Consider the following 19,933-nt stretch of genomic DNA (forward strand, 5'->3'; position numbering starts at 1 on the left):
TGGAAATCAGGTAGAACAAATAAAGGAGAAAGTTTATTGAGACTATCCCCAGAACTTGGACTAGGGGAGAGGCTGTCGAGGTGGGGTTGGGACCTCCTGAAGTGAGGCTGTGTTAAATATTAAAAGGGGTGAAGTTGTCAACAGCTCCCTGAAGCAGGGCAGTAGTATATGACTTAGGGACCCAGATGCCACCTAGGAACCCAGAATCCTGACCTGAGTGACACCAAGCCATCCACATGTGCCCATCTACCTGGGTACCCTTTTTGACACAGCCAAATGCCACTTCATGGGTTGCACTCTCCAGTTTGTAGATTGTAGTTTTTAAGGTAGAGAAGGGGTTGGCCAAGCGGTGAGCCCACGGTGTCTTGGGAGGTACACTTCTAGAATCAGAAACCAGCATAGAGAAGAGGCAAAAGGCCAAGTGGCTACTTGTTGTTGGGAGGCTTTAGCCCCTGGGAGGCATTTCCTCTTAATAATGGTCAGTGATGCTTTGGTTCCTGGTGCACATGGCAGACTGCAGGGAAGGGCACATTCTGAAGGCTTTCCGTGTGTCTTCTCTTGGCAGCACCTGTTCCGAGAGCCTGAGAAGAGGCCCCCCACCGTGGTGTCCAATACATTCACCGCCCTCATCCTCTCGCCCTTGCTCCTGCTCTTTGCTCTGGTGAGTCGCCATAATTAGCATGGGCAGCGAGTGTCTGGCGCCAGACTCGGCAGATGTAGCCATTCCAAAGGAGGCTTTGTGCTCTGGCCTCAGCACAGCTCCAGAGGGGTCCAGCAGCTGTGACCTGAACTGATGGTCAAAAAATTTTAGAATAACCAAATTCCCCACTATGGGGGAGTGGCCAAATAAATTGATCCATTAATAAGGGGGCATGAGAAAGTTCCTAATAGCCACTGAAAGTGAAGTGTATGGACTGTGGTGCTGCATAGTAGGGTTCAGATGCGATCAAGTGTGGAAAAAGCAAGGCCTAGTGCTGATAGCTGTGAAGAATAGAGAACAGAGGCCGCACATTCCAGCTCTGTTTAGAGCATAAAACTGGAAACAGCCTACGGTTCTCATGAAAGCAAGTGTTAATTAGTAAGCCCATCCAACAGAGTAGCACACTCTCGGGAACAGAGGGGTAGATTTACACTCATAGGACAAGACGGCCAAATGGATTACTGAGTGTGGAAGACAGAGGATAGGATAGCATGTTTATGTGATGCTTTGTGGAATTTTTTTTAAAAATATGTATTAACTTTGGTCATCTGAGGAGAGGACATTTTGGAGAATACAAAAGAAGGAAACTTTTACATTTTATACTCTATTGTATTGTTTGCATATATATTTTTCTTTCTTTCTTTTTTTTGTGGGGGGTGCTGGGGATTGAACCCAGTCCTTGTGCATGTGAGGCAAGCAGTCTACCAACTGAGCTATGTCCCCAGCCCCTGTATATTTTTTAACTAATTAATTGTTTTCTCTTTTTAAATCATAAATGTAGATATATATCCTCAGGGTTCAGAGAATTTTGAGGATAAAAACTCATTAGATCTTACTTTTTGGAAAGTTGCCTGTGTTCCTGATTAATTTGTTGATTTTAACAAAAGAATTTTTGGTTTATCTAAATCTAGAAGCATATCACAAGCTTCCAGAAACCAGACCTGAGGTGTGAGCTACTGTTCTTGTATCTGAGCATCAGGATTTCAGAAGGCATAGAACCCGTGCCTGCGGCTGCCAGCTGTCAGCGGGTTCATCCCTCCAGTTCTTACAGAACTTGGTGGAAGCGTCAGTTACTTTATTATAACTGTATCTTCTGACTTGCCAGCTTTATGGTTCTACCTGTTTTAAAACAGAATGGTTTACTGGCTTTAAAAATGATGTACAGGGTTGAGTTACTCAAGCACAGTTGCGAGCAGGTGCTGCGATGCCTTTCTACCAAAAAAGGGAACATTTTTTCCTGAGGGTTTATAACACGGTGGTTGTCACTTAGAAATATTCCCTTTTTCCAGTTTGCATGAACTTTTAAGCCCTGAGGACGATTCATTGGATGAGCATTGGCATGGCATGTGTAGCCTTTCTTTCAAGTTCTAATATCTTTTTAATTTATTTCTCCACATCCTTCAGTGGATCCGGATTGGTGCCAATATCTCCAACTTCACTTTTGCTCCTAGCACAATTATCTTTCACCTGGGACATGCTGGTAAGTGCCCCAGGCTGCTAATTCCATTTAACCTCCTCTGACATTTTGCCTGCCCACGCAAAAGCCCTGTTAAGTAGACCCACAACCTATTAACTATAATGACTTAATAGCATAACATTTCCCTCTTCCTCCTGGCCTTTTAAGACAGTTAATATGATGATAAACCTGTTTGGCCCATCAGCTTAGAACAGCTGTCATTATATTGGGCTTCATTGTACTAGGAGGCTGTTGGCAGGCCATTTACCCTCATTTAATAGCCCTGTTCATTTCCAGAGATTACTCACTTATCGTATCTTTACACCAAGCCATCTTCCTGGATGAAGAGCATTAATGCAGTTTCCAAAGGTTATCTTTCCCCACCGCATCGATCTTTACATTTGCTGGCGGCTCTGTCTGGACAGTAATAGAAAACAGTCCCTTCTGTAGTCAGACATGCTGTCCTGTATTGTTCTCTTGAGAACTTGGGACCTAAATAGCCTGAACATAATGAGACAGTAAATTCACAAATCAGTTAAGTATTTCTGAGTCTTTGACACTATTAGATCAGTGTTCCCTTGCATCTCACTGAGACTTCAATATTTTTTAATTCCTTTGCCTCTTTTGGGAGTCATCATCTCTACATTCATAATATATGGCTTCTGGAGGGGTCCATGAACGAATCCCTTGAAATTCAGGCAAATGTGTGTCTATATTTTTCTGGGAAAGAGAGTCCATAACTTTGATCAGATTCTCACAGTGGCATGACCTCAGAAATGGCCAAGAATCCTTGCTGTAGTTATCTGTCATGCTTCTGGGCAAAATTGACAGAATGACCTTTCTCTCCAGCTTAGCTACTGCATTTGAATGATAGCCCTCCTGGGTCAGTCTGAGAACAAAACCTGCATATAAATTTGTTGAGAGACATGATTTTTCTTACTAGTATGCTTTTTGTGCATATTTCCTTGTTTGATTTTCATTGCAACCCTGGTGGAAGTGATTGGGGCAGGAATTATGATCCCATTTGACAGGTGAGAGAATTTGGAAACAGAAATTAAGAGCCTGGTGAGGGCGGAGCCTGGACCAGAACCCAAGGCTCTGAGTGCTTTTTGTCCCTTCCTAGTCACAGTAGCAAATCATCCTTAATGTTCTTTTGTTTTTGTTTTTAGAGATGGGGGTCTCAGCCTGTGTTCTCCAGGCTGCTCTTGAATTCCTGGCTCAGGGGATCCTCCTACCTCACTCAGCCTTCCAAGTGCTGGGATTTCTGGCACATTCTACCACGCTCAGCTTCCTTAACATGTATATAATAAGAAGGAAATAGCTCATTTGTTTATATCCTGCATACTTCCATTAAGAATTCAAAAAATAAAGGCAGTGGCTCATGCCTGTAATCCCAGCTACTTGGGAGGCTGAGGTGGGAGGATCATAAGTTCAAGGTCAGCCTGGGCAACTTAGTGAGACCCTGCCTCAAAATAAAATTTAAAAAGAAAACAAAACAATGGTAGAGTGCTTGCCTAGCATGAGCAAGGCCCTGGATTTGATCTGCTGTACTGCATAGTACCGGAGATCGAAGCCAGGGGTACTTTGCCATTGAGCTACATCCCCAGCCCTTTTCATTTTTTATTCTCAGCCAAGGTCTCTCTGAATTGCCAAGACTGAACTTGTGATCGTTTTCCCTCAGCCTCCCAAGTATCTGGGACTATAGGTGTGCAGCACCAGACCCAGCTAAAAGAAAAGAATTTTAAAAACTAAGTTTTTTTTTTTTTTTGTACTGGGGATTGAACCAAAGGCGCTTTACCATGAGCCACATCCCCAGCCCTTTTTATTTTTTATTTTGAGATAGGGTCTTGCTAAGTTGCCAAGGGCTTCGCTAAGTTGCTGAGGCTGACTTTGAACTTGCAGTCCTCCTGCCTGTGTATCCCAAGTTGCTGGGATTATAGGTGTGCATCACCATGCCAGGCAATGGTAAAGTTTTAAGGGAAACAAAACCTGTGTTAAAGAACAGAAATAGATGTGAGCAGGACTATGGATTGAAATAAAATAGTCGAAGTCTGACTTTTGGTTCTGAATTTCTTGGTAGCCCGGGCTGAGGAAGTTATCTACTTTCTGGCATTAAATAAAAGGGATGAAACAAATTAGTCTGGAAATACAGTCCGTTTCCTGACCTAGCAGTCCACTGCTTCCAAGTCCCTTCCACCCAGAGCACCATCAGCTTTGGTTAACTGGGCCTTTTGACTCCTCTGCAGCTATGCTGGGGCTCATGTATGTCTACTGGACTCAGCTCAACATGTTCCAGACCCTGAAGTACCTGGCCATCCTGGGCAGCGTGACGTTTCTGGCTGGCAATCGGATGTTGGCCCAGCAGGCAGTCAAGAGGTAAGGCCAGGGCTGGGCTGGGGCCCCGGGGTAGGATTAGACATATTGGTTAGCTCTGCCAGTCCAAATCGAGACCAAGGATATGTGGCAACAAGATTCATTTCCTTAAGGGCAATTCTGACTGTTTAATCCAGCTCAATACAGAAGCCATAGAATGTTTTAAGTCAGTAAAGGGCCTTTAATGATCAGCCATAGATCTATTAAAAGCACAGTTATTTATATCACTACTCATTGGAATGAGAGAGGAAAGTAATTGCTATATGTAGATTAAAATGGGCTAGAATATGTGATAGACGGTTGTTTCTGTCTGGCTATGTAAAAATCCTCCTCTCTGGTAACAGGATTCTGCCCTTCCCCTCCCTCACACCCATAAGAGTGACACCTGAAGTCTATCCTGTGTGTGAGGTCTGTGTTCTTCCCACAGAAGCTGCACAGGTTTTGCAGGGGGCTCCCAGCAGGGAGCATCCACCCAGGAGCCCACACACTACCCAAGAACCAGACAGGCCAAGAGTCAGACCTTGACGTGATGGCAGCTTGCTGGCAGCTCAACTTTCAGAACAGAATTGGAGGCAAATTTAAATGTCACATAGGTGTTTCTCATTGATTTGGCTTTATTAGAATCTGGGTGATTTCAGTCACGCAAAGGCCAATAGGAAAAGGTCAAAATTGCTTTCACCTTTGGAAGAAATCATTTTCAGACATGCCCTGCTTTCTCCTCTCCGAGACTTCTGCTAGCAGAATGGAACTCAATATCATGCCCTCCAACACTGCTGTCAATTAGGTTGGTCAGAGCTGGGAGAGGTTTTCTCAAGGAGACCATTAGTGGGTGAGAGAAGCAAAGGTCTCCTCTCTTCCCAGTTTCCACTGAGGGCCTCCCTCTGGAGAGTGGTGCAGGCATGCTCTTTGGCTTCCCCAGAGTAATCCAGGTCCCCCAGAGCTCTATTTGGCACCAGCAGTGGTGGCTTGTTCCTTTTTTGACCCCTTCACATCCTTTACGTGATGGCTATGCAGTGCAGCTAGAAAGAGCCCGGGACTCCAAAGTTTTCCCAGAGCAGAGCCTGTTCCCTTGCAGCAACCAGTCTAGGCCCCCAGGGAGCCAGCTGTGCTCTGCTAACTTTTCTTTTCTGGAATTTGCTCACAAGACAGAACAGGGGAGAAACCACTTGACTTAGATGCTGCTTACTAGTTCCTAATCTGAAATCCTAAAGTTGTGTGCATTTTCTGGGGGGCGAGACCATGGTTTTTAACAGAATCCCAAGAGGATCAGTAACTCCTCACACACAGACACACACACACACACACACACACACATGCATCTTGTAAGTCCTGAAGAATCAGTGGCCTTAATAGAAGCTCTGGTTGGGTGTTTGCCATTTCCTACTTCAGCTTATTTCTCCTCTCACTGTCCTTTCTTGATTCTCAAACCCTCTTTCCTTTGGCAGGATCGCTGCAGAGCAGAGCAGTAGATTGGCAAAATATAGGACACTACGGTAAAGATGAAGGGTGGACGCATCCCAGGACTAGAGTCCCTTTCCCATCTTGCCTTCTTCATGCATGTCAGTTATTTGATTGAGTTTTTGGCCCATTCATTCCTCCCTTCCCCTCCCTATGCCAAAGCCAATTCCAAGGCCATTTTATAATCTGCCGGAAGAGGTTGTGGCTGGACCTGGGCAGAAGCTGCCTGAGGAAGCCCAGCTGGTGGGGTAACTCTGCAGTGGAGCAACTTTGGCCTGGCTCTGACTGCAAGAGATGCTATCCTTCCTTGTGTCCCGAAGGGTATTGATTTATATGTAACAGCCTCTCTGTGATCATAGCAGAGCAGGATTGAAGATAAAACAAGTCCAACCTTGGACATTTTAAAAGGGACCCCATTCAGGACTCTTAAATTTATTAAATGGTGGTCCCATGGCAAATCCTGGCACACCTTGTCACTGTTTCTAGGCCTTTCCATAACCCTAATCTCTAGTTGGGCCAAACAGTGTGGTTTGGTGAGACTGAATTATGCAGGATCAGGGGCACAGATGAAAGCCAGCAGCAGAGTCCCAGTTCTTAGCGTGCAGGGTGGGTTCAGGGCCGCTCCCTATGTGACTGACAGTGCTAATGCTCTCCAGGGGTTGGTCCTGGGATGAGTATGGCGGGGAGGCAAGGTGTAGGGAAGGAAGGACAGAGAGTGCCTGCAACTTCATAGATCTAGATAGAGGTGGACAAGAGGTTTCCGTGAGGGGCCAGAACCCTTAGCTCTGGCACTGTTGTGTGAAAACAGCCATAGACCATGTAAACAAGTGGATGCGGTTGTATCTCAATAAAACTATTTACCAAAGGTGAATGGATTTGGTCTGCATGACATAGTTGGCTGATCCCTGCTCTAGACCAAGAAAGGGTAGGGAGGTATTTGGATTTCTGAGTCATGTCCCCTCTTATCCCTTGCCTTGGAAATGGCTTTCTATGCAAAAGCAACTAAGCCATCTAATTTTTAATCCTCTGAAAATAGGAGAGATCAACAAAAGCATAGGATTTAGAGCCCTTTCACTGATGTGTGAACACCAGCTGGGTCACCTAGTCCTCAATGTAGAAAAAAAACTGCATTTATTTTGGCTTTTTTTCCCCAGGTTTAACTGAGGTGTAATTTACATAGAGTAAAATTCACTTGTGTGTGTGGGTATAATTCTGTGACTCTTAAAAAGCATATATGGTTATACAGCTACCATCTCAATCAAGATAGAGACTTTCCCACACTTTCAGAAGTTTCTGTTGGCCCCTTTTGTAGGCAGCCCCCTCTCCCTACCAGTATCCCCTGGCCTTACTTATTTGGTTGTGTCCTAAATTATACTTGTTCTGTCTGCAGTTTGCTTTCAGAACTAGTCCTTTCTGCTCTATGCTGAGTTCTTTAATTCTTTACCCTGAATTGATATTTCTCCCTTGATTTTCAGATTGTCCACTTCTACCTGCTATTCCCATATCATATAGCTTGAGGGAGAAGAAAGTCATTTGATCATTTGAATATTTGGGACTTTCTGAGGTTGGGACCTAGTGTTTAGGTGTAGCCCCTGGTACCTGAAGACTTGTAGTTGATCTGAAGACAGACACTGATATGAGCGACCATAACAGAGGGCATTGCTTCTTAGTCAAGATTGAGGCTAGTGGGCCACTACCCTTCTTCTGTTCTTATTTCTCACTCATGCTGTCCCTTCTGCAGAAACTTTTAAGCACACACATTTTAATGTACCTGGGACCTCTGAACATTGTTAAAGAGTTAGGAGCACACAGTCTTGCCCCCAAGATCAGCTTCATGCCTATGCGTGCCCCTGGGAACTGTTTTGGTAATTGACCTGGACCCTCCATTCTGCAAGACTGTGACATCACTGTATGTAGTCCTCACCATAGGGTCTAGTCGCCGCTAAGGATGGTGGGTGTGTCAGCGCCCCACCCCCTTCACTGGAGCCTGCCTCAACCAATTGGTTTCTTACTGCTCTCAGCACCAGGTAACAGATCTGTCTAGATGATCCTTTTTGCTTCTGTGTTTCCCCATTGTTGAGTCCAGGGAAAACCAAAGGGAAAGAGGGAATAAAGACATAGAGGTTTTTATCCCATCTTAAAATGTTTCTGAGTAACTCTCATTTTTGAAAATTACTCTGTGTTTAGATGCTGGGTCTGACTCTAGGTAAGAACACGGCCACGTGGCAGGAATGTGGTGCAGGATACTGTCCTCCAAGCTGCAGAAGGGCCACATGTTGGTTGGCAGATGTGGAATCTGGGAGATTGACAATAAACATTCTTTAAACCCTCCGCTCTGTTCTGCTAGTTGGAACTTGCACTTTTTGGCCTTGTACTGTGAGAGGTGTGCCTGGAATTACCTCATCTCTTGTATTTTCACATAAACGTTCTTAGTTCTAAAGTTTGTTTCATTGTTTCTAAGTTGTCATCAGCTTCAGTTATGAATTAGCTGCCTCATATTTCTTTTGTGAGATGAGATGGGGCATAACTGAATAAAACCAATGATTATTCCCTTATAAATGGGACCTTGTGGTGGGAGAGTGCCTTGGTCTCTGTTGTTACCAGTTAGGAGCTGTAACAGTGAGTCAGAAACTTCAGTAATTTTGTGTTTTCTCTTCATTTTTCTTTCAGAACAGCACATTAGTTCCAGAAAAAGGATGGAAATTTTGAAAACTGAAGTGAATGTCAAGAGAAGGAGTCAAGAACAATTCACAATGTGAAAAAAGGAATTTAAGAAAAAATAACTTTATTTAAAAAGAAAACAATTGCGATGTGGTTGTACTGTTGCTTGTTGTTTTTCAGTTCCCCCCATGGAGCAGACGCCTTGAGTCCAGACCGCCTGTTTCTGACATGATGCCCTAGCAAGGCGCTCTGAGTGCCCTTAGTTACCCACCCAGGGACTGCATTGGAAAGTTGAAATCTGTGATTAATTTGTTTTGGAATAAAAAGGATGATAACAGGAGCAAAGGCCTGACTGAGTACTCTCTAGTACTTTTGGAATGTGTGACATAAGGACTTGGTTGAGACTTGGTTCTTGGCTATGGGCAGGGTGCTTCTTCCACTTTCCCAAAAGGACGGAAGTTGCGGGAGCAGCTGCCTTCCGTCTGCTTCTCCAGCAGTGAGCCTGTAGGGAGCCCTACTGTTCTGAAGACTCCTCTTGGTCCACAACTAGGACCTGCTCGAGGCTCTTGCCTTGAAAGTTTGGCGTCAGTCCCCCGTGAGGGCGTCAGCTGTCTCAGTTCATTCCTGCTGCTGTGATGACATGCCACGAACTGGGTGATTTATAAATAATAGAAATTTATTTCCAGTGGTTCTGGGGCCTGGGAAATCCAAGTTCAAGTCACCAGCAGATTTGGCATCTAGTGTGAGCCTGCTCCTTGTAGATGGTGCTGTCTTAGTGTCTTCACATGGCAGAAAGGGACAAATGTTTTGTCCTCATGTGGCAGAAGGGGCAGAAAGATAAAAAATGAGCTAGCCAGTTCCCTCAGCCAGTACTCATCCATTGGTGAGGGCTTGGCCCTCCTGCTTTAGTCACCTCTTGAGGGGCCCACGTGTGTGTGTGTGTGTGTGTGTGTGTACACGTGTGTGCGTGCACATGCGCTTGTGTGTGTGTTTTACTGGGGATTGAACCCAGGGGTGTTTTGCCACTGAGTTACGATCCCAGTCCCTTTTTTGAATTTTATTTTGAGACAGGGTCTCCTAAATTGCCCAAGTTGGACTTGAACTTATCCTTCTGTCTCAGGCTCCTGACTCTGGGATTACAGGTGTGCATCACCATGACTGGCCCATTTAGTTAACTTTCAGGATGCAGGTAATCCTCACAGAGTTTACTGAATTCAGGGTACAGAAGTTAATGTCATTTTAATTAGATTGCTTTCCAATCTAGCTGGACTTTACTCCAGTAAGGAAATTGGGGTCTTTTACTGGAAACAGGGAAAGGAAATTCTAGAACTCTGGGCTAGTCCTGAAAAGGGTCCTACGGATGGGAAGACAAAATATGGGCAATTGCAGGGCAGTCCCTAAGGTGGGAAGCAGGCCTCACCTCTCCCAGAAATTGCATGCTAGTGGCCCGTAGATATGTTTTATTTGACCTACAGTGTTTAAGTAGTTGAATCAGTTGCTGACATTTGAAAATGAGATTTATTATAAAAAAAATCTGGGTTTGGGTTTTGGAATCTGGATCCTCTGTTGTTTTCATGCTATTTTCTGAATGCTGGTAGCAGGATCCCAATAAGCAGTTTGTGCTGGGTCCACATTCTCTCATTCCCCAGCTTGTATTTCCTGAGGGGCCTGGAGTCTTGGAGTCACAGGAGTCTCCCGGTGCCCTCCTCCCCTCCGCCTCCCTCCAGAGTCCCCAGCTCTTTGGCCTCCTAGTTGTGTGACTTGAGACCCGATTCTGACCTCTCTGGGAAACTGGCAGTGAAGCCAGCCCTGTCTTCCTCCAGAGGGCTGTTGCAGGGAGCCTCTTTGTGAACTCCAAGTTAATACAAACATAAAGGATCATCATTAAAAGTGACAAGTCCCCCATTGATTAAAGCATTTCTTTAGGGGAAAAAAAATAGCACTGGGTCTTAAGCGGGACCCCCACGGGAATGAGGAGGGAGCTCCGGCATCTCCGTGGGGAGAGGTTAAGTCTTCTAAGCTCCCATTAGAGTTGCAGTTAATGGAGATCAAGCACCGGGGCTGTGGCCGCCGTGGTTTTTCCCTCTCTAATTGTATTCACCTCGAAACCACAAGTAGCAGCAGGTCCCAGCGGTCATTATTTCATTTGAAAAACTAATTGAAAGTTAAGAGAGTCCCGGGTTTTTGCTTTTGTGGAACAGGCCAGGGAAAGAGATGAGCAGGTGGGCCTGGGAGGAGAGGGGTCCCAGGCTGGCCGTCACTCTCCCATTCAGCTAGTCTCAGCCTTTGTTCTCCTTGGCAGGTTCCAGGCCTGCCGCCTCTCTTGGTTGAAGTGGACCGCCTGCCCTCAATGGCCAGCCTCCTCCTCCGGAGGGGACTTTTGTTTCCCATTGTTCTTATTGTCTCCTCAGAGGAGCTGCCCTCCTGAGTGGCCCCCTGCCGAGCATTTCCCACGCTTCACATTCTTTCCCAGGGACAGCAGGTGGTCTGAACCCTGTGCTCTGCTCTCTGTGTTCTGGTGCTGGGAGACAGGTGACCTGGCTGCCAGCCCCTCAGGACGTGGGTCAAACCCTACCCTTCCCTAGTGACCAGGTCCTAGGCTGGCAAACAAAGGGTGAGCGACTGCTCATCACTGAGTCCCATCAACTTGAAGATGCTGTGATTCTTTTTGCACTTGTAATCAAGACACATCCCATCATCCAGAATTCACAGTTATTGGTTTTTAAAGGTTTGATTTACTTGCAGTAAGATGCTTAAATCTTAAACTCAATGAATTTTTATATTTAACACTGGGATAACTGCTACCCAAATCAAAATATGGCCACCTCCCCAGCCCTCTTTTGTATTTTATTTAGAGACAGGGTCTCACTGAATTGCTTAGCGCCTCGCTGATGCTGAGGCTGGCTTTGAAGTGATCCTCCTGTCTCAGCCTCCTGAGCCACTGGGATTATAAGTGTGCGCCACCACGCCCAGAAAAATATAGAACATTTTTTATCACACTGGAAAAAAAAAATTTTTGAGGGCAAGTGATGTGTGCAGATATGTGGCCCAGATGAAATGGTTCATCAGTAGAAAAAGCTGGGTAACCACTAACATGGGGACCTCTGGTTAGTTAGTGGCTTCAGTATGAGCATCTTTGGTAATACTTCTTAAAAAAATCATCTCTGCTAGAGATGGCAATAAGCCACATAGGTGATGGTACATATTGTAATACCACAACAAAAAAATAAAAATGAGGGGCAGGTAGTAGAGCTCAGTGGGAGAGCACTTGCTTAGCATGTATGAGACCCTAGGTTTATTCTCAGTGCTGCCAAGATAAATAACACCAGACAAACTAATTTTAATATATTTTATTTGACTCAACATATCCAAAATATTATTTTAATATGTGATCAATGTAAAAATATTAAGATATTTGCACTATTCTTCCAGACTAAGTCTTTGAAATCCTGTGTTTATTTTACACTTAAAGCACATCTCAGTTTGTTAGCAATATTTTTTTGAATATTTTTATTAGTTGTTGATGAAATTAATTTTATTTTATTTATTTATTTGTAGGTGGTACTGAGAATCTAACCCAGTGTCTCACATATGCTAGGCAAGCGCTCTACCACTGAGCCCCAGCCCCAGCCCTGGTAGCAACATTTCAAGGGTTCGATGGCCACATGTGTATAATGGCCACTGTGTTGGAAAGCCAGGATTCCCAGCTCTGCTTCCTCTTCTCCCATTTTCTCTTGAACCTACTCAAATAAGACTTTGACCTCCACTCCTGAGCCATAGTCCCAGTCCCCTCCCTTCTTCTTGTCTTCAGTTGGTCTCTGAGAGTGACTTTAAACATCAGTCAGATTATATTCTTCTGCTTAACTCCATGAGGACTTCCATGTCACCAAGGGTGAGATCCGAGTCCCCACAATGACCATATTAAACAAAATGTTTGGGAGGCCATTGTGTAGGGCTGCAGTAGGCTCCAACAGATCAGACCAAACCAGAACAGTAATCAAAGAACTTTTCAAAGGGGTGGTTTTCCAAAACTCAGGAGATTCACAGTAAGCAATCTAAGGGGCCTGGTCAATTTGAGCTGGCTTAAGGAAGTCCCCTCTGCTTCAACCCTATAAAGAAAGTATCTCTGAAACGACCAGCATGCTTTTTGTTCCATTTTTGTTTTTTCAGCCCATTTGACCTACAATGCCACTGCTACCCAGTTCATTGGAGGTCCTTGCAGGATGCCGCGCAATCCATGAATCACTGTGAGGAATCCACTTTGGAGCTCTACAACTCGATTTGGTAACATTGTGTCTTGAACCCCTCCACAGGTTCCCATGAGCTGCCTCCCACTCCCTCAGCCTCCCTTCCTCTCACCCACGCCTTGGCTCTGCTCTAGCCAGGCACACTGACCTTGATATTCCTCCTTCCATGATCTTGTCTCAGCGCCTTTGTGAGGATTTTCACCCTACCTAGATAGTCACAAAGCCAACCACCCCCACTCCTCTGGGTCTTGACTCAAATGTCAAACCATCAGTGAAGCCTTCACATGTACACAGTGGAGATAAACTAACACCCTCCAACACTCCCATCCCATTCAAAGCTTGTCCCTTGTACATACCATTGGGTGTTAACTTGTTTTTGTTACCCTCCCCCGGTAGAATAACGGTCTGTGAGATCAGGGACTTTGCTCATAAGTGTTTCCTCAATGCCTAGAAGAGGACCACAGTGTATGCATAAATATTTATTTTTTATTTTTTGGTACTGGAGGTTGGTACTTTGGGTCACTTTACCACTGACCTAAATCCCCAGCCCTTTTTATTTTTTATTTTGAGACAGAGCCTTACCAAATTGCTTAGGGCCTCACTGAGTTGCTAAGGCTGGCCTTGAACTTGTGATCTGCCTGTCTCAGCCTCTGCAGTTGCTGGGATTACAGATACACACCATCATGCCTGGCTTATAAATATTTGTTGAATGAATAAAAGGATGAGCCAGTCACCAGTGGATGAAGGGTGACTTGACACAGGGCAGAGACCTATGGCTGAGAGCATGGTTCTGGGCCAGGCAGCCTGGGTTTGCATCCCTTCTCTCTCACTTTCCAGAGGAGACCATGTGCAGTTTGGTTAACCTTTCAGCACCTCAGTTCCTGGTCTAAGAATCACAATACTTGCCAGCTTGCCGAGAGGCTGTGTGAAGAGGAGAGGTTCTGTGGTTCTGTTCATGAAGCTGCTCAGCAGGCCCTCTATGTTTGGTAAATGTTAGATTTTTCTTTTCTTTTTCTATCTATCTATATCTATCTATCTATCTATCTATCTATCTATATCTATCTATCTATCTATCTATCTATATATATTTAGTTATCAATGAACTTTTATTTTATTTATTTATATGCTGTGCTCAGAATCAAACTCAGTTCCTCACACATGCTAGGCAAGTGCTTTACCACTGAGTCACAAACCCAGCCCAGGTTTTTCTCTTCTTTCGTTCTTTCTTTTCTTCTTCTTCTTTTTTTTTTTTTATGGTACTAGGGCTTGAGCCCAGGGCCACACACATGCTAGGTAAGCACTCTACCATTGAACTACATCCCCAGCCTTAGCTATTTTTTTTTTTTTAATTATACCTTGTAAGGCCACTTTGGGAAATATAACTCTATAAGACCTAAAAAAAAAAAAAAATAGGCTGTAGATAAGATTGAAATGCAGACCAGTATGGGGGATTTTTATTGTATTTACAAAGGAAAAAGTAGGTCAGAAGTGAAATAGGATTAACTGGATCCAGTTGTGTTTGGGCTCCAGGTGGTCTGAGCCCCAGCTGAGGTCTTCATCCTTGGGAATTCCCACTGCAGAAAGAAACAGAAGGCTCAGTCTGGAGACTGAAGGAAGGGCAAGTTAGGGCGGGACACCTGGAACCAGGGGATGGGCCTGCTGGCCAGGAGCTGGCCTCTCGCTTCACGAGACAGCACAGGGCAGCCACAGGGCAGAGGGGAGGATGCTCATGCCTGTCAGCAGAGCAGACCCCATTCTCAGCTTCTACCCTGCCAACTGGCTCTCAAGGAGACCCTGGACTGGTCACTCCTCCTTGAAGAAGTCACTTCAAATCCCCAGACAGAGTCAGCTTCACCCAACCAGACATGCACCACACCCCTACTTCTCTTTCCATTGATCACAAGTTCAATAATCCACTGTGCTATGAATGCCAGGAGGCTGCCTCTGTCCTGACCATTGTGGGTCCCCAGCCTGGAACATGGCACATAGTAGTCCTGGATGGCCCTTGGAGGGTACCTAACCCTGAACCTCGGCTGTGAGGACACAGGTGTGGGGGGCACAAGTGTGCCTGTCCAATGGTGATACTCTGAACTGTAACCCTCTAGCCACTCGTTCTGTTTTCTCAGGCAGACTTAGTGACAACATGAAATTGGTAGCAGCTGAACTGCAAGGGAACAATGGCTGGAGTGGCCTCCAGGCCCTTCCAAAGAGCTCTGTGAAGCCTCTGGCTTTTAACATGCAGAACAAAGCCCCAGCTCTTAGGATTGGCCTTCCTTGGGGCCACTCCTGCTTAGGGCGGTCTAGAGAGAGACAGAAGGTAAATGATTACCTGAGTGGCCTCAGAGCATCCTTCTGAGAGACATTGTTTTTAGAATCCTAGCCTTGGGACTTTAGGGCAGCGCTAACCTGCTCCTTTCTTGGAGGAAGAAATCAGGAAGCCCCCCTTGCTATGGGCAGGGAGTTGGTCTTTAGCCCCTAGGTCTGCCTGTGGTCCATTCAAAATCGGGTTCTGGGGGCCGGGTGTGGTGGCACACACTTATAATCCCAGTTACTCAGGAGACAAGGCAACCCAGCAGCTTAGTGGGACCCTCAGCATCTCAAAATAAAAGTTTAAAGATGCCAGGATAGAGCAAACCTGGATTCAATCCCTAGTATCACAAAAATAAATGAATAAATAAAATAAAATCAGGCTCTAAAATACAGCAGTTATTCTCCAAACACACACAAACACAAACACACACAAAAAAACAAAAACAAACAAACAAACAAAAAAAAAAAACTACACTTTGTGTAGAGACATTCCAGGGAGGACAGCAAATCTGGGCTTGCCAGTCCCTGACTTGAGGCCAGCTGTGGCCTCTTCTTTGCCTTACTTTTCCTCTTCTGTAAAATGGGAAAACTCATTCATGATCTTCCCTGACTCCCAGTGTGAATATGAGGGTCAGTGAGGTGGGACATAACTGTTGTGACCATCTCTCCCACTAAGGACAGTGCACTTGTACAAGCTGGTCTACCACTGGGCGTGAGAAGGCCGGCCTGCCTTTGGCTTTATAGTTTTGTGAACTTGGCAGAGAAGCCTGGGCATACCTCTCAGATTGCCTACATGGGAATCACCTGGGACATTTGTTGAAACTCAGATTTCTGGGATCTGGCCCAAAACCATTCTGTGAGTGACATTTTAGGGCACAGACATTGAATTTGGCCTGTTGATATACACGGGACATACAGCAGTAGATAATATTCAATCTCTGTCACCTGTCACACATTTCCTCTCCTTCCTCTATTCTATTTTTTTTTTTTTTTTTTTTTTTTTAGAGATAGGGGTCTATGCTGTCCACATTTGTCTCAGACTCACAGGTTCAAGGGATCCTCCCATCTCAGCATCCCAAACAGCTGGGATTGCAGTCCTTCTGTTCTTGATGTGTATAAAAGGAAAAGAAGGAGCTTGTTCTGTTTGGGGGCAGAGAGACTCTAGCCTTTGGAGAGAATGGGGAAGGAGCCTCTGAGGTCCCTAGACCACACACACACATCCCTACCTGTGCTTCTGCAGCAGGGCCACCAGAATGCTCTCCAGTGCTGTCTGCTTTTGGTCTGCCCACATGCTGTCCACCTGGCGGCCGAGCCGAACCCTTGCTCCTTGCTCCTGGTTCCTCTCTCTCTCTCTTTGTGGTTAGAGAAGGAGAAACAGTTGGGGTTGGGGTTGGGTAGGATGTGGACACACAGGTGAGCATCCCTATGCCTAATTCAATATCTGATGTGGATTCTTCCACACAACATTCAGGGCGGCACTACGCACAGAAGAAGAGTGCACCATGGAAACGCACATAGCCCAAAAATCCCTCCCAGATTACTAACTCATCTGGCAGACAGCAATGGCAGACATCATGCTAACCAAGTGATCAAATTTACCATCCACCAATAATCCATGAATAATGGCTACTGGTACTGGTTACTAAGAAGGACACACTAACATCTGTGTGAGTGTCTAACCTGAATCTAATGATGAGGCTGCCTCTGCTGGTTCACTGCGAGGGATGGTCTATCTAGAGCATCGGCTTTTACTAGTCAAGAATGTCAATGCGGGTGGGGGGAGAGGCTGGGGCTCAGTGGTAGAGCACTCACCTAGCACATGTGAGGCTCTGGGTTCAATCCTCAGCACCACATAAAAATAAATAAAATACTAAAAAAATAAATATTTAAAAAAAAAAGAATGTCAATGCCATGAAAGTCTTTGGAACTCTTCCAGATTAAGAGAAACTAATGAGACCTGACAACCAAACGAAACCTATGTTCCTGGACACATCCTAGATCAGAAAAAGAAATGATTATAAAGGACATCTGGGGATAACCGATGAAATATGAATATGGGTTCTAAGTGATGATTATTCTGCGATTGTGTAAGGGGATGTCCTGTTGGTAGGTTTGTTAGCACGTGCAGATGTGCTCAAGGGTTAGAGTCATGATGACTGCACTGTGCTCTCAAATGGTTCAGCAAAAATGATATTCAAAAGAATAATAATACGCGTGTGTATGTGTTTGTATGAATCTATACCTAGCTATGGACACAGAGGAGGCAAATGTAGTAAAATGTTAGGAATTACTGAATGCAGGGAAGGGCAGATGGAAGTCTGTACTATTGCTGCTACTTTTTTTTTTGTAAGTTTGAGATTTTTCAAAATAAAAAGCACAACAAATACATAGGATGTGGAATCGGGCTATTTGGATCTCAGCTCTGCCACTGTTTGGTTCTGTGTCCTTTAGAGGTCATTAGTGGATCTGTACAGAGGGGCTGAGAGTCCCTACTTTGTTGAGTTCTTCCAATGATCAGAGAAGAAACTAAGAATAGTGACTAGCACTGCCAAGGGCTTTCTGTGTGCCTGGTATAGTGCTGGCGTCCATGTTCTGTGCAGGCTTGTTTCTGACACAGCCATGATTGAACGGTAACTGCCATCAGCACTTACTGATGGAGCCTCGCAAAGGAAAAAAGCACACGATGGGTGTAGAAGCAATTTGAGGCTTGATGCTGGGGCCTCTCTGCTGTGCAGAGTCCAGCAATGACAGATGCTAAGTCAGGGAGGAGACCAAACTTGGTCCCTGGCCTCCTGCATCAGGCCTTCCAAACTCTGATGCACAGCTGTGTGGGAGAATTTTTTTGCTTACCCCTGCTGCCTGCTCATGATGTCCTGCAGCAGCTTGCGGGCAGACAGCTGGCCCAGAACCTTCCGGTAACTGTTGGTGAAGATGGCATCTGCATACCGCCGCATCCTATGTGAAGGAGTCAGAGGTTGGTGTGGGGGCAGGAGAGTGGACGATGGGAGCCAGACTCGCCACGCCTCTGCAAGGTCCTCTGTTGCCCCCTGTCTTGCTCATCCTCAGGGACTCACCCTGGCTGAATGACCTCTGGGACTCAGTGTCTGGTCCCCTCCCTGAGATGTGCAGGGATGGCTCAGAGGTACAGGGATCCAGGGGCTGCTTACCTGAGAGGCAGAGAGGGAGATGGGGAGCAGTGGGAACCGATGCTGAGGGTAAGGATCACAAAGAAGAACACCCAGAGTGGCATCCTTGTCCCCCTGGGAGGCACCTGCAAAAGAGCAAGAGGGGATGGTCAGGGGCGGCAGCAGCCATGGCCACAGGGATGCCCTTTGCCTACTGGATTTGGCTCCATGGTAAGTCTCCATCCTCATCCTTTGGAAGCCGTAGGAAAAAGAACCCAGATGCTGGAAGCCAGGCAGACCTGGGTTCAAGTTCTGCCTCTGCCAGCTCTGATTTCTCCGTGTGGCAAATGGGCATGATAAAGTTACCCTGGCCATCTCATCAGGGAGAACAGAAAAACCAGAGAGAGTGCTGAAGTCACACCCTGCTGTTCAGGGACAAGAAGCAGAACTCATCCTCACGAGGGAAAGTAGAGAAGAGAGTGCCTTCCCTTAGTGCCACTATTCAGCATAGCCGTGACAGCAGCTAGCAGGGTGAGAGTTCAGCTCTGAGACAGACATTTGAGTTCAAATCCTGGCTCAAATGTCACTTAAATGAGTGTCCCAAGATGAGTGACTTTACCTGTCTGGGCCTCAGTTTCCCCCACCCTAAAACAGAGACGATAAGTGTCACCTATATGGGGTCCTTGTGAGGATCAGGTGAGTTGAGGCACCTAAGAGAGTAGCTTGGCACATAAGGAACTCTCTAGAAACTTTTGCTGTGTCACTTAATATTGACCCACTTGGAGGGTAAGCTCAACTTGTTTCTTTCATTGTGGAGTTGGAGGGAGGGGAGTAAGCTTGTAAATCTCTCTCAGATGCTCAGGTTTCACAGAAGGAATTTTAGTCCTGAAAGGATCTGAGAGCCCAAGTAAGCCAGTGTGGCAGAACTCTGTGGTCTCCACTAACCCAGGGATGCCTGGGCTCTGAAGGAACACCCATGGAGACTGCCCACTGTGGCCCGAGACCCCTGCCCCTCCAGAGCCAGAGGAAGCAGCCCCTTCAGGCGTCAGTGGTCAGACCCTCCTTGAGAGGCACCCCTCCTCCCCAGGGAGTCCTCCAGTTCCTCCAGGGGAGCACTCGCTGTCAGTGAATGACAGGGAACTCGCTACCTCCAGTCTGGCTCTTTTCTGGGCTGTTCTTACCATGAGGATGTTTTTCTCATTGTGTCAAACCTAAATCCCTCTCGCCTCTTAATACAGCCACGTGCCGAATAACAGTGCTTTGGCCAAACAGCCCACATATATAATGGTGGTCCCATAAGATTGCACTGCCCAGTGAGAGAACCGTCACCATCTTGGTTTGTGTAAACACAGCCTATCACGTTTGCACCTTAATGAAATTGCCCCATGGTGCATTTCTCAGAACATATCCCTGCCACTGATTCATGACTGCTTGTTAAACATTTTTTTTAAATTTAATTTTTAGTTGTAGTTGGACACAATACCTTTATTTTATTTATTTTTATGTGGTGCTGAGGATCTACCCCAGGGTCTTGCACGTGCTAGGTGAGCACTCTACCACTGAGCCACAACCCCAGCCCCTTGTTAAACATTTCCTCTACGAT

General features: G+C 45.8%; 2 protein-coding genes across 3 annotated transcripts in view; one reads left to right on the forward strand and one right to left on the reverse strand.

The window, feature by feature from the left end:
- Rpn2 (ribophorin II) overlaps window positions 1–8,993 on the forward strand; it is a 61,331-nt gene extending 52,338 nt beyond the window's left edge. Inside the window, exons 14-17 of one of the 2 annotated variants that reach the window (XM_027945085.2) lie at window positions 566–661; window positions 2,105–2,180; window positions 4,403–4,532; window positions 8,658–8,993. In XM_027945085.2, the coding sequence (XP_027800886.1) occupies window positions 566–661; window positions 2,105–2,180; window positions 4,403–4,532; window positions 8,658–8,670 (315 nt within the window). In that variant the 3' untranslated portion in view covers window positions 8,671–8,993. Of the gene's footprint in view, window positions 1–565; window positions 662–2,104; window positions 2,181–4,402; window positions 4,533–5,974 lie in introns of both variants that reach the window. The other variant, XM_071608914.1, reaches the window with a different exon arrangement.
- Window positions 8,994–15,185: 6,192 nt separating this feature from the next.
- Window positions 15,186–18,455, reverse strand: Ghrh (growth hormone releasing hormone). Its single transcript, XM_071607437.1, has 4 exons — window positions 18,373–18,455; window positions 18,056–18,160; window positions 16,432–16,551; window positions 15,186–15,195 (listed from the first exon to the last, which is right to left on the reverse strand). Exons 1-4 carry the CDS (start codon window positions 18,453–18,455, stop codon window positions 15,186–15,188), a joined length of 318 nt encoding a protein of 105 aa, XP_071463538.1.
- Window positions 18,456–19,933: the final 1,478 nt, after the last annotated feature.

Source organism: Marmota flaviventris, chromosome 2, assembly GCF_047511675.1.
Source record: "Marmota flaviventris isolate mMarFla1 chromosome 2, mMarFla1.hap1, whole genome shotgun sequence".
Taxonomy (NCBI): Eukaryota; Metazoa; Chordata; class Mammalia; order Rodentia; family Sciuridae; genus Marmota; species Marmota flaviventris.